Genomic DNA, 15,227 nt, shown 5'->3' on the forward strand with positions numbered 1-15,227 from the left:
TGGGCTAAAACTTAGTTTTTGATGACAAATTAGAAAATTGGAAATGCCAAATGTCACAACTCTGTGGAAGAGGAAGCTAAGAGTGGTACATAAGCCTGACAAGCACAGTGTGTTGTTTTACTCAACACTGGCTCTAGAACCAATCTTCTCGCAGACAGCAGAGATTTCTTCTAATTAGCCGATGGAGTTCAGCTGATGGATAGAATGGCTGTGAAAGTACAGTTTCAGGGAGAAAAACTGTGAGTGGAATGTGATAAGGACCTGGGTCCTGGCTAGTCTAAATACCCATTACTGGCTACATAATCACGTAATTGAATGGCTTCTATGTTCGTTTTTCAGATTTCCAAAGGGGAAATTTGAAAACTGACCTGTAATTATGAAATACATCAGAATTACTGTGTGATATTTTGAGCAGGTATTTAATTACTGCTGCTTTAAAAGTGGAGGACCGAGCAGAAGGGCATTAATAATAGTGAGGGGAGTGGGTCCTAATGTCTTGCAGTTAGAATTTCAGTAGGCAGAGGGTTGAATAGGCTGGGTGTTTTTTCCCCTAAATGATGAGTGATAATATTCTGAAGGTATCTAGGGAAAGTGTATGAGGCTGAGAGAGACTATGTTGATGGATTCGAGACACTGGATATGCACTCATGAAGTCAATTTTGTGATTAAAGTTAAATGATTATTTGTGGTACACAGAGCTGTGAACAGAAAACTGTCCTCAACTAATTTTTCTCACCATTTTGAAAACTTACAGTGACTCGGTGCAAATAAGCCCTTTGAAATGCCTAGCCTTATCATCTGAAAGCTCCAGCTTGTTGCTCATTAGGATATTATTTCACCTGCATCATCGGTAAACCCAGCTGTTGGTTTGTTTAGATGGCAGGTCTTTGTGATATGAGATGTAATGGAGTGCAAATGAAACCATTAGGGAGAGCAGGGTTGAGCGTAGCCCTGAGAGCCTCCGGCAGGAGACCTGCTGAACTGTTCAAATATCAATAAATTGTACTTGGTGCTGTTGAAATCTATCAAATTAGTATGTTGACAAGCTAGTTCAAATTTGAACAGAACACAGTCATGAGATGAAGATGCTGTTATGAAAATTACATTACAAACTCAATGTGACCAACTTGCAGGTGCTTCTTTTGTTCAAATTCAAAGGTAAATGGCAGCCTTAGAAAAAGGCCCACGCCATGAAAACTTAATGGTTTCTGGAATCTGCAGACTTGAAAAGCAGTTTGTATTTTTGTTTTTTAGCATAAAAATATAGCTAAAAGAGGTGTTCACAACATTTTATACTGGATTTAAATGCCAACTAAGCTCGTTTATGTTTGTCATGCCCAACTAATGTCAGACAGTGTATTTATGAAGACACACATACAAACAGATTATCGTGTTAGTGACAAATGGAACCTAATAATTGTGTTAGTGACAAATGGGCCCTGTGTACCTGGGAGCGCACTGAGCACATAAATGCATACAAAAAGTGAATTGCGCTGCAGTAGAGGGTTAAAAAGTTTCAGAAGAAGTTTTTTACCTTGTAATGCGGTCGCTCTTGTCACGGACTTCAGCTGTCCTCTCTGCTGGAGAGTTGAAAGTTGGAAAGTGTGTGAAATTTAGTTTTTCGGGGAAGTGTTTTGCTAAGGGAATTAGAAGCATGAAAGAGTGATTGATAGTTATTACTGAAATGTGATTGAAATTAGTTTCCTTCCTTAGAGGTCTGAGTGAGGTGTAGACTTTCTAAGCAGGTTAAAATGCAACCAAACATAAGCAATCATAATTTCTTAGTGTGTTATTAAATGGCCTGTAGTTGTATAGTGCTTTACTAGTCCCTAAGGACCCCAAAGTGCTTTACACATCCAGTCATTCACCCATTCACACACACGTTCACACACTGGTGATGGCAAGCTACATATAACCACAGCCACCCTGGGGCGCACTGACAGAGGCGAGGCTGCCGGACACTGGCGCCACCGGGCCCTCTGACCACCACCAGTAGGCAACGGGTGAAGTGTCTTGCCCAAGGACACAACGACCGAGACTGTCCAAGCCAGGGCTCGGACCGGCAACCTTCCGATTACAAGGCGAACTCTTGAGCCATGATCGCCCACAGTTAAGTCTTTTTTTCATCTAAAGCCACAGGCCCCAACCCCTGGGCCACGGACCGGTACTAGTCTGTGAGTCGTTTGTTACCGGGCCGCGAGAGTTGAGGCTCGGTTGTGAAATTTATGGTTTTCAGGGTTTTTATCGTTAACTGTGTTTCCCTGGGTCTTTCCCTGTGTTGTAGTTGTGTCTTATTTTGAAAGAACTATTTATGCATTACCACCTGCGACCAGAGAGTATTAAGGGGCAGAGAGGAGGATGTTACTCTCAATGTTGTTAGCGTGTTTCAGGAGGACGCTGCTAATAAAGTTACACAATTGCACAGTGAATTTGCATTTATTATTATATTTACAAAATACCACAGTTTTTCTCTTGGTTGTATCATTTTATCCACAACACCTTAAAGGCCGGTCCGTGAAAATATTGTCTGACATTAAACTGATCCATGGCGCAAAAAAGGTTAGGGATCGCTGATCTACAGCTGATCTATATTTGTTAAATTAGGATTTTCCATGATTTTCTTTTTCAATATTCGACTATATACATTAATGGAAATATAATCTATAAGGTGAAAACAGTTTGGAACAAGGTTAAAAAGTCAGTACGTTGGCAGTACATTTGGCATCATAGTCATGGTAAAAAAAATGAAGCTACTGCCAATCAGACACTCTCCAGATGTTACTATGTAATAGATCAAAATCTAATCTAATCTAATCTAAAAATGGTTCAAGGTACAAGTTCTGGGCTGAAAAGAGGTGAAAAATTTGAAAGGCCTTCAGAAAGCCTGGAGAGCAATTGCTTAAGACCACTTTAAAAAATGACAAGAATGTCTGCTTTGTTAGAAGCGAAATACAAGGGAACGAGTGGTGACTCTTGACTGCACTTTATTTGTCAAAATCTTTGTGTGCGAAACCCTCGTAAGCACCTTCGCATTTGCCTACACAGGCAGCTCTAATGCATTTCATCTTGGATGACGTTATGACTATGACATCAACAGCTGAACTCTGTTTGCAGGTTCAGCCAATGCCAGCTTTAAATTGGCCCTCAGATTTAAACCTTAGTCGTAATCCAGTCTTGACCATGAATCAAAGTTAGAACCAATCTTTAACTGTCTTCACTTTTCACTTTCCCATCTGAGGCTCAAAAACTCAGTATGAAACTCTGAAAGGTAGAAGTACAGAACAGGCATACACACACACACACACACACACACACACACACACACACACACACACACACGCGCATAGATCAAAACAGTGTGCACTCCTGAATGCTCCTCCCTTCCAGCCCAATCCCCCACCCCCTGCAGTTTTCATACTTGGCATAGAGACAAGCTCACTACCCGTATTCATTTTATAAAGATGAAAACACAATCAATACAGTGAGCCGGGAATTGGAAGTCATTTTCATTAGAGCTGCTGAGAGTTGTGCAGTCATTACCAGCAGATAGCACAGGGGGCCCCGACTGCAGGCAGCCATTTGTATTCTAGACGCCTGCCCTTCCTCTCTCCTTGCAACCCCATCTTACCTCTTCCATCTATCTATACCTCCTTTCCTAGCTTCATTTTTCCCTCCTCACAACATCCGATGCACCTATAGAAACATTTTCTTCTAGGTTATGTTTCCAACTCCATCTGAGAAAACAACTCATATTTCTAAATGTTTTTTTTTAAATTTACATTTCACTTCACCTACAGAACACTTGCAGCAGACACGGTCCTCTCTCTTTCAAGCCATCCACCACAGCCATTAAAAACACTTGTGGTTTGTTTGTTTGTTTGTTTGTTTGTTTGTTTGTTTGTTTGTTTTGGAAATGAGCTTCAGGAGCTATTTCATATTTTTCTTTTTCCTGGATTTTTGTGCACCCCCACCCCCCTCCCATTTGCTTGCTCCCTTCACACCAAATGTTTTCAAATGGAGGGAAACAAGTTAAAACACCACAACAAAATGCAACAAGAGAGACCATCAGCACATGCTCAGGGGAAATAACAGTAGCTGGCAATGGCCATTGAAAGTTGCAGCAGCAAAATAGAGGTGTTTTGTCTTTTTCTTTTCTCTTCACCCTCTGTGACTCTGGGCACTTTGAGCTCATTGTCATAAAAATGGAATCTGTCACCCTGCTATAAACCTCAGTCAAGGTAGAAAAGAGAACAAAGAAAGACGCTTGGTAGGCAGCCACCTACAGAGCTTCTCTAAGTATACAAGCGTGAAAAGTCTGCAATTTCAAGACAAGGCTGGTGCACGGTTATTGTTACTTTTAGAGGTATGCAAAGGTACAGATGTCATTTCAATACATCTTATTTACCATTATTTATTGTTGCTTTAAACTAAAGACAAAAAAAGATGAAGCTGTGTTAGTTATCTTCAGAGAAATGGTAATCTGTTACCACATGTGGGTAAAGTTGTTAAAAGGACCTGTAAATGTATGTCTACTGTAGAACAATCATATACTGAAGTGTTTTTACTGATTGAATCAATTTGCTAAACCTCCCTGGAATGAAATAAAAAGAGAAACTGAGATTTAGATAAAAAGACAAACGTGACATTGTGACACATATAATAGACTTTGGTCTTTTTTTTCATGAAATCTTAGTAGTCAGAGTATTACTACGTAAGCGCAGTGTACCACAAACATAGTCATTTCTAAAACAAAACAAACTGACCTCTGAAAACAAAGAAACAAAGAATGGTGGGCTACTGTGATACTGACTGCACTGTGAAAAAGGTATTTGAGCTTGAACAAAACATGCAAACAATTAAGCAACAGTTGTCCAAGATCGGATACTGATGTCAGTCCAGAGGGTTGTTTAACTTGTTCATTTTTATATAACCAAAAGTGCAAAACAAATGCAGACCTATAACCTCCTAAGACCCGAACTCTTCCAGAGCATGCATTTTTAATTTCTCTTTGATATTTGGGCATATTGGGGCCCGATGAATGTAAAAACAAAGAATTATCAAATGTTTGTTTTTTTTACCTGATTTTTGTTGCTAAGAAAAGTGAGAGCCACAAATGAGGATATTTGTTAGAATTTTGATAGAACAGTAGCAGTATAATGTCCTCGTAAGTGGATATCAGGCCCTTGCAGAGCAAAATTGAGTATTTTGGTCTAAATAACCCAAAATGTGATGTCCACATATGTGGACGGCAGGTCCTAGGAGGATAATATAAAAAAGAAAAAGAAAACTCAAAAGATGGAAGTTCTTGGTTGCCTTTGGGATGCCATGGGATTTGTGTGTGTCTGTGTGTGTGTATTGCATGACCTTTACTCTGGGGCCAATCCTTAATCATTAGTTGGCCATACAAGATAATTATTTGGTAGATTGACAGGAGATTTATTACATGCATATTGCCCAAATATGAAACCTATAGCGAGTACATTAAAATGGTAATATAACCTTGGTACCGTTGCCGGTGCTTGCTGGACTGTCTGATCACTGAGGTTCTGTCTTCAATATTACATAGACCCTATAATCTATCGGCTTTACCTTACAGTGTAAAACACTGTTGTTGTGAATTGCCATTCTATTTTTTTTTTAAGTATTACTTTAAAAAAAACAAAAAATATATAAATATTAACATTTTCTGTACATATTCTAAGTATGTATGGCTATAATGTTACAATATTGTTGTTTTTTAAAGAAAAATAAAAGGAATATAAAATAATGTGACAAGAATTTTAATTTTCTCATAATTTGAATGACAGTGTGATTGCATTTTATGGTTTTTAAATTTAAAAAAAATATATATATATATATGTGTGTGTGTGTGTGTGTGTGTGTGTGTGTGTGTGTGTGTGTGTGTCCCCATAAACATAAGATACATTTTCACTTTCAACCTTAGTTGTTAGTCATACTAAATAAAGGATCATGAAATAGAACTGCCAAGATTCAGCTTTGAAGTATCAAGAAAAAAAATTGATGAGAAGTACTTAATGAAAAGGTTTTTTAAGTAAGAATTAGTTCAATGTATGTTGTGGACTCTAATTGGTTCCCACTTTTAAACAGCATGAAACTTGATTTTACAATTCATTCACTGATAATATGAATGCCGTTCATTTAAAACAAGGTATGCAATATGAAATATATATATATAATATATAAAATATAAAAGGTATTGCTGATATAGGGGATCAATAAAAGATCTCAAAGACTGGCCGAAACTAGCTGATGAAGAGCAATGTGATCTTACTCCTGTACTTACTCTGGTGTTTTAATTTCAGGCCACAGCGGGTGAACTGGTTGAAGGTGGATGACGACGTACCTTCCCATGCAGTTATCACCGGCGCCGATCTTTACATTGAAAATCTAAACAAGTCCTACAATGGAACCTACCGTTGTGTGGCATCCAACTCAATTGGAGAGGCTTACGATGACTACACCCTCTATGTCTATGGTACGTTCATCTATCACTGATCCACTAATATTTTATTATCTCTTACTGAACAAACTTCCAGGTCTTTTCCTTTACTTTCTGAGGCTTTCTTTCTTCAGAGGACCAGTTCTAGTAAAGTATGAATTGTTGCTTCCTTGTACTCTGTCTGAGCTATATTAACATTTAAAGATCTTCAAATCTTTGGCCTTTTTGAAGAAGTTTTAGGAGAGTGAACATAAACAGCAGAATAATTTATTTGTAGAGTGATGAATGATTTTTAAGACTGGTAAGCAGTTAACTCTGGTGCTCATTACTAGGTCTTGGAGCACACTGAATACTCTACTGGCATAATCCAGAGTATGCAGGCTGACTTTTAAATACGGTCTCTGTTTTATTACAGCATAGACTTATTATATTTATATGAACAGCTTGTCACTGTACTCTATTCACTTTGTTAACCTAACTGCCATGCACCTTCATGTAGGAAATACATTACAAAAACATTTGGTCTCTAATAAACTTTTAAATGCATGATTATTGTTATTTAAACAGGATTGTTGTTCGTCTCACTTGTGCCTCAGTAACACACCTATGCTCAAGCAACTACTTAAGATGTTGCTTCTATTTTGTTCAAAGAAAACACGAAGATCCTGTCTCACAATTGTGTCTTTGTATTTTGACTGGCTATTTTAATTAGACACATTTTTGCATACACACATTTTAGATTTTACAAACAAATTCTTGTGACATGTCTTGAAATTTTAAATACTTTGCTGCAAAAATGGAATTCCAGATATAAGAAGGAAATGTATTGTTAGTTTGACTAGTGGATATAACAAATATAACTTAATAGTTAAAGTTAGAAAAATGAAAAATATCACATTTTTTGATGGCTTTAAAAATATTAAGTTCACTAGGTAGTGTGGATTAGTTCCAGACTTCTGAATTTAGCTCTGAGCGTAATAAACTAAAGTTCTTGTAGGCCTTAGAAGCACACTAGAAGGTGGTCGGCAATTGGAGAAAACAATAATAGCTGCAATTCCCTTCAGTGTGTGGTTTGCTCAAGAAGTAAACATCACTACATCTGCTCCATTGAGTTATTGCATTTTGTTTTTAATATACTGGCCCTGAGACCACAGAGTATTATTACGTCCTAATATAGCTTAAGTGATTTTTATGTATGTGCCCTAAAATTTGCCTTAAATGGCTTTATGATCTTTACAACATATACCACAATAATACATGTAAGCAAAAATTACTTTTATAGATGATGCAAAGTATGCCCTCAGCTTGCTGCCTGTATGTTGGAGTTGCTTGAGGATGCTCCACCTGTGGACTCTGTTGTCCTCTTGATAGGCTCCAATGCTCATGTGGGCATGATTGGGAGGAACGGCCTGCCAGATCTGAACTCAAGCAGTGTTCTGTTACTCGATTTCTGTGCAAACCACAGTTTGTCCATAACAAACACCACGTTCAAACAGAGGCACTCTAGGCCGCATGTCGATGATCGATTTTGTAATCGTTTCATCAGATCTGCAACCATATGTTCTAAACACTTGGGTGAAGAGCAGTGCTGAGCTGTCAACTGATCACCACTTGCCAGAGGTCCCTGTCCACAAGATCTTCAACTCCCACATCCGGCAGAACTTTGACAGCATTCCAAGGGAGATTGAAGGAGGTCACTGAGGCAGTTTAACAACTCCTTGGTGGCAGATCCCCTGGGGCTGATAGAATAGAATAGAATTAGAATAGAATTCAACTTTATTGTCATTGCACATGTCACAAGTACAAGGCAACGAAATGGAGTTTGCATCCATCCAGAAGTGCTTTAGTATAGATATATTACAAGACATATATATTATATATTACATACAAGTTACATTTCCATAAATATATATTACAAAAATGATGAGTTTCACCCTGAGTTCTTCAAGGCTCTGGGGTTGTAGGGTTGTCTCGGTTGACATGCCTCTACAATGTTGCACGGAGATCAGGGGAGGTACCTCTGGATTAGCAAACCGGGGTGGTTCCCATCTTTAAGAAGTGGGACCAGAGGGTGTGCTCCAACTATAGGGGGATCAGACTCATCAGCCTTGTAGCAATGGGCCAGACACCCATTGCTACCCATTGCTGATTATATAACCGCTGCAAGAGCTTGGTCCGCATAGCCAGCAATAAGTCGGACTAATTCCCAGTGGGTGTTGGACTCCAACAGGGCTGCTCCCTGTCACCAATTCATTATTTTTATGGACAGAATTTCTAGGCATAGCCAATGGGTGAAAGGCTTGGCTCAGCACCTCCAAGTCTGAGGCCATGGTCCTCAGCCAGAAAAGGATGGAGTGCCCACTCCAGAGATCGACAAATGGATTGCTGTTGCCACAGTGAGGTGAATACTGTACCAATCCATTGTGGTCAAGAGAGAGCTGAGTGTAAAAGCACAGTTCTCGATTTACTGGTTGATCTACATCCCTACCCTTACCTGTGGTCACAAGCTTTGGGTAGTGTGCGAAAGAACAAAATTGTGAATACAAGCGGCGGAAATCAGGTTTCTCCGAAGGGTGGCCGGCTTCACCCTTAGAGATGGAGTGAAGAGTTCGGCCATCCCTGAGTGACCTCCTGTGTGAGGTGTTCTGGGCATGTCTCACCGAGAGGAGGCCCCGGGGCACACCCAGGACAAATTAAATCTCTCAGCTGGCCTGGTGTTCCCCCGGACAAGGTTGAGGAGGTGGCCAGGCAGAGGGAGGTCTGGGCTTCTCTGCTTAGGCTGCTGTCCCCCTGGCTCGGACCTGGGTAAGCGGAAGAAAATGGATGGATGTATGGATATGATGCAAAGTGTACACGGCTACATGCTATCTTTTCATCCCCCAGCTGGGATCACTGGATGAGGGGTGTGCATTCCGTTAAGCACCGGAGCTCCTGTCCACACACCTGGAGTTATACCACACCAGCTTCAGCCTACTTGGACCAGTTTTACTCATTTATGTCGCTTCCATGTTGGTCCCTTCTTTTTCTGTATGCATTTCTGTCATTCTCATAAACATATTCTCAACATGTTTTTGTATTGTTGATACCAATAGCATTTAATACCCGAGCAAGGCATTATACTCTAATGCGCTCATTTTCCCTGACCAAAATTACTTCACTATCCCTTTTGGTAGACCCTGAGCATGCAGAGAAATAATTTGGCTGCTATTGTGAGATGGAATTAGCAGAGTGGCAACGCTTGGGGTTTATTTTTTATGTGGGGTGTGAAATACAAGTTCAGTGCCTGATGGACACCAGCTGAAAAGATGTTATTTACAGCAGAGCGAGCTGCTGTGCTAATGATGAGTACACTAAAACAAGAGAGGTACCATTGCAGACCAGGAAATGGCTCACTGCCACCTGCTGCATTATATTTATTAGTTATTATGTTAGCTGTGTCTTTTCCAGAACTATTTTTTTCTCCTTTTTATCCAAGGATAGTATGAAATCACTGCTACCTAACTATAGATGTGGAGCTTTCTCCAAATTTGTAACATTTATAAACATGAACAAAATTTTTGACTGAAAAAACTTTTCCACATTTACTGAGCCACTAGGGCACAGTAACTGGTAACAACTGCAATTGAACCTGAGTAATTTGTTCATGTTGGAGAGGAGGTTTAAATCACATCTGAAGCCTCCTGCCAGAGAGGCAGTCCACACTGACAATCTCTCTCCACAGGCATTATACTAAACAGCTAAAGGACTAAATACTCTATCCTGTAGGAAAATATGATGCTGAATTTTTTTTTTCAACTACACGTATTCAAACAAAACCATTTTTTAAATAAAGTCATGCTGATGTGTTTATCATAATGGTCTTTTTTAATAATTATATTTTGCACAGAGCTGTAAAACCTTTGTAACAAATGTAACAATGTAGCTGAAGCTGTAATGTGATTACTGAATTTAGTACTGTACAGTACTTTGAAAGAAACATTGTAAATATAGGTCAAATTCCAGCTACATGTTTAGTACAGTCATTGTACAATGCAATGTGACCACAGTAATAGTGTTATTTTGTAACAATGTAACATTGCTACTTTGTAACATGCGCACTAACCCTAAAAGTGCCTGTCTGTGCATGCAGATGTGTTTGTACTCAGTTACAACACAGATAAAAGCATCAGTAGCAGTAAAAGTGTACCTTAAACCCATGTTGTCCCTAAGTAGCAAAATTCATAAATCACAACTTTGCATTCAGTATAAATTTTGTGGTATTTATTGCTGGCATTTTGTGCCTCTCTCTCACTAGTCCTAACCAACAAAATCCCATGGTGAGGGCTGCAAGTCGGCCTCTCTTATCCACCCACACTCCCCCTGGTGAGAGAAACACAAAGATAATCATGGTGCAACATGTGGGCAACTAAAAGCCTTGCACACAAAAAAAGAAATCCGCCATTAAAACCACAGAAGACCTCCATCCTTTTAGAGCTAGTCTTTTGATGACTTTGATGTGTCCGTGGGTCCCACACTCCTAATGTCTACAGTAATTCAGCAGCCAATCGTGCCAAACATTCGCCGTGCTAATGGGAAGACAGGATGTTGTGGTAGAGCTGTCAGAAGCTGATTCTCACATTATGTTTCAGAGCTCCTTCCAACACACATATGCACACACACACACACACACACACACACACACACACACACACACACACAAGCATGCCACCTGCTGCTCCAGCACTATCAGCACCATGAAAGCATCTCTGCAGTCAACCTTTTACGTCAGCAGTAGCTTTAAGAGGGGCATGGCTCTGCACAAAAACATGACCCCTATAGGCAATAAACTGCTTGAGTGAGTCACACTGACCTCAGCTTTGTTCTCGTGTTTGTGTTCCATTTAGATAAAAATGAGCTCTGATGCATATGCCCATTTCATTTTGGTTTGTTTTGGGTTGGTGCGATAGCTGCCAGTCACACTGCGAGAGCTGTCAGTTAAACTAAATACATGGATCGTGACTACGTGAAAAATAGAATTCCACACAGCATTCCACTGCTTGCTGCCAGACGCATTGCAAGATTCATTTGAGATGGTACAGAAAAATAGACCAATGATTAAATTTTATAGTTAGAAATTATTTTTATAGCAATTCAAAATCTAGATTACTTTAAAAATCATTAACAGACTGTTAATTGTTATGGCTGTAATTTACAGTATAACAGGATATTATAAGCGTATAGTGAAAATTAAAAGCCGAAAAAAGGCTTCTCACCAAAAATGTTTCTGGTCAAGTTTGTCTCTTGCTCTTCTGTGCTTTTCAAACAACATCCCAGGAAATTTTGGTAAAATATGTAAATATATATTCTCACGTTGTATAAATGATTTAATATTCTGTGTACCTGAGTGATTTGTGAAGTTCTGTCAGCCTAATGTCAGAATGTTCTTATTGTTACAATACACTTCCAACTTGCACTCACTGGGCACTTTATTAGGTACAACTTGCTAGTACAGCATTCCAGCCCTTTTTGCCTTCAGGACTATCTTATTTCTTCATGGCAAAGATCCAACAAGGTGCCGGAAACATTCCTCAGAGATTTTTCTCGATATCAATATCATGGTATCACACATCATGCAAATCTCCCATTCCGTCACATCCCAAAGCTGCTCTATTGGATTGAAATGTGAGTACATTCACTTGTCAGGTTCAAGAACCCAATCTGAGATTTGAGTTTTGTGACAAAGTCCTTTATCCTGCTGGAAGCAGCAATCGGAAAATGGGTGCACAGTGGTCATAAAAGGATGGACATGGTGAGCAACAATACTCAGGTAGACTGTGGAATTTAAATGATGTTCAGCTGGTGCTAAGAGGTCCACAGTGTGCCAAGAAAATATCCCACACACCGTTACACCACCAGCAGTACCTACAAGGGGATGAATGCATGTTTTCATGTTTGTTCAGACCGAATTCTGACTCTGCCATCCAAATGTCACAGAATTAGACCAGGCATGTTTTTTTTTTAATCTATGCCACCAACAAACATGCAAGTTTCAAAATCACTTAGATCACTTTTTTATCCACATTCTGATGCTCAGTTTGAGCTTCAGCACTTAGATATTTGTTAATTAAATATTTCTGTTAATGAGCAGTTAAACAGGTGTAACTAAAAAACTGGCCAGTGAGTGTGAATTTCATCCAACCTTACTGACTAAAGATTCGATTTTCCCTGACAAATTAACAGAAGCAAAAATACCGAATTTAATTTAACCTTATTTCTGCTGGGATTTTAAAAGTAAAGCAGAGCAGAGTAGCAACACTTCAGCATGTTTTTCCAACTGTCATTCAGCTTTGCCTGGAATAACAAAAAGATATTGGCACTAGCTGTTTAAAAGACCTCTTATCAACAGCTTCACCAAAAAAAAAAACAAAACCCAAAAAAACGGTTTCATGTGGCAATGCCACACAAATGAGTCAGTTCTTGATTTTAGGCACAGCACTTGGTCAATAATGCATACAGTTAGTTATACCTTTATAATGTTACACAATATGTGCCTGTGAGGCAGAAAAGAGCAGTATGGGCTGCTGTTTAGTCCCCAGCCTCCTCCTTGGGATCTCAATATAGCTCCTGAATGAAGAAGCGACAATATGTCTTGTTATTCCTTGGCATAGACCAAATGACCTGGTTAACATGTGTGAAAGCACACTTGTGTTAACTGGGCAGATTAAAGAGTTCCATAAAATAAGTAAATACATGCTAATTGCTAGCTACCATATGTTGCCTCCAGGCTATTTCATTCAAGTCCAGTATATCACGAGATCCCGCATATATATGCAGGGTAATAAAGATGAAGGCAGTAATACTAAGCCAAAAAATAGAAACAAATGTAACCAATTACCAGTGTTATTGCTTCAGCAATGCAAAAGGAGATATCGTGAAAAACCATCAATTTTAAATGACTTCCATAAAATGAAAATTCTCTGCCACTCTGTCAACCTCGGGCCTTAAAGCACACACAATATAGCTCTGTAACTTGCAGCTATGTAAAGTCTTCATTGGACCTCCACCATCATTACTCCCTGTGCTCGGCAGCCAAAACAAATACAGCCATATAGCCGGCATCTCCTCTAATGCATTTGAGTCCTAAATATTGTGACCCTAAGTGATGGAGAGCACCATGAGACTGGCTGACACTAACAATGTTAACAGTGAAGAAAGCAGTCTGTATTGCTCCAACTCTCACTGCCTCTCATACTTCACAGGGTAAGAAAACACAACCATCAGGGTTTTCCTTTCACAGTCGAGTGAGACCCAACGCCGAGGGGTTTTAAGTTGTTTACAGGCTGCCGCTTACCCAATAACTGAGTTCTCTTCTTCTCTGCTCCTACACCAGCACTGGATTTTATTGCACACTAGCAGCATGTTTAGTGACCCTGTTGCTCTCAGTCATCCTTCTACTTGCTTTACACTTCTTCTTCTTCAAATTGCATGGCAGTTTTTCCCCACAAATCACTGTTATCTCTTAGAGTCGGATCCAACACGCCTTGAAGAGTGTCCCAAAACACCCCGTTCAAGCTGCCTGTGCTCTTAGTTGCTTAAATTGCACTTGAGTGGAAGTGAAATTGCAGATGTAAAATGTTCTGAGGAGGAAAAGTAATTCATCACTTCCAAAACAAATTTGTATGGACTTTATGTTTTAAATCCCTTCTGTCTGTTATTAAGACGTAACAAGATATATGAGAGGCAATATTTTAGATGTTTCTTTAAAATGTATCACCACAGGCAAGATGGGTTGTGTCACAGTGGCTTTCACTCTTAAGTTACAATTATACACAATTTCACATGGAAATGGCTGTCAGGTCCTGTCAGGTGCCCATTACATTAATGAATATCAAAGTATATTTGTGCGTGTTTGTTCATATTCTCAAATTAGAGAGCAGCTTTTTCACTTTTTGTCTCTGAATGAAAGAACCTCAATTCTGAATAGGTTGTATACTGGACTCAACAACATCCTTCAAGAATTGTGTTGTTGCTATTTTAGTTACTTTTTATATATTTTGTAATTTCTCAGTGGAAATAGAAATCAAACTTTACAGTTCAAAGAATTTTTATACACATTTACAACTTTGGAATCTGAAAAAAAGACAATTTAACCCTTTAGAGCCGGTCGGAGCGGGCACGCCCTGTTTTGCATAACTATTTTTAAATCCCGCTCTGCAACCACGTAAGCTAGCGCAATAATTTTTTTTGCATATGAAACCGGAGGAGTTGTACTTACATCTTATGCCATCAGCTTGTCCTAAGTCACAGTTTCCTTCCACATATAGCTTTGCAAAAACTGCATAAAAAGCACTTGCAGCAACAAAAACATAATATTCCAGAAACACGCTTTGCCGATCCGATCAGCTGTTCATAACACTTCCTACGTTGGAATAGACGTCAGCGCGAACTTTTGCATGTCCGCCATTACCTGCCCGAAGCCGGAAGTGACGTCATTTTCGCGGAAATGTAGTTTTTTTTTACCATCAGGGCCTCAGGGCCTATACTGGTGCTTTTAAAAGTTATGTTTGACTTTATGACTTTCTGTGTCGTTTCTGGGATGCTTAGGACTCATATTGCACTGCTGGAAATAGTTTATTTTGATGCACATGCTGCTTTTTTGCAAATTTGCAGTATAATATTTATTTTCGTTTTTCCTGCAGTATATAAAAATTGGTGTATTTCAAAAATAAAACTTTGAAGACACTCAAAATAAATTTCCTGTGGTAGGAAACTATTTTGTGCAACTTTT

General features: G+C 39.2%; 1 protein-coding gene across 5 annotated transcripts in view; it reads left to right on the forward strand.

The window, feature by feature from the left end:
- Positions 1–15,227, forward strand: part of cadm1a (cell adhesion molecule 1a) — a 466,960-nt gene that overhangs the window by 389,533 nt on the left and 62,200 nt on the right. For all 5 annotated transcript variants that reach the window (XM_085289740.1, XM_085289742.1, XM_085289744.1 and 2 more), the window contains one exon: positions 6,324–6,496. In XM_085289740.1, the coding sequence (XP_085145866.1) occupies positions 6,324–6,496 (173 nt within the window). The remainder of the gene's footprint in view (positions 1–6,323; positions 6,497–15,227) is intronic.

Source organism: Mchenga conophoros, linkage group LG10 (assembly GCF_057382185.1).
Source record: "Mchenga conophoros isolate Kocher_MC1m ecotype Shallow Benthic linkage group LG10, M_conophoros_male_GT1.1, whole genome shotgun sequence".
Lineage (NCBI taxonomy): Eukaryota > Metazoa > Chordata > Actinopteri > Cichliformes > Cichlidae > Mchenga > Mchenga conophoros.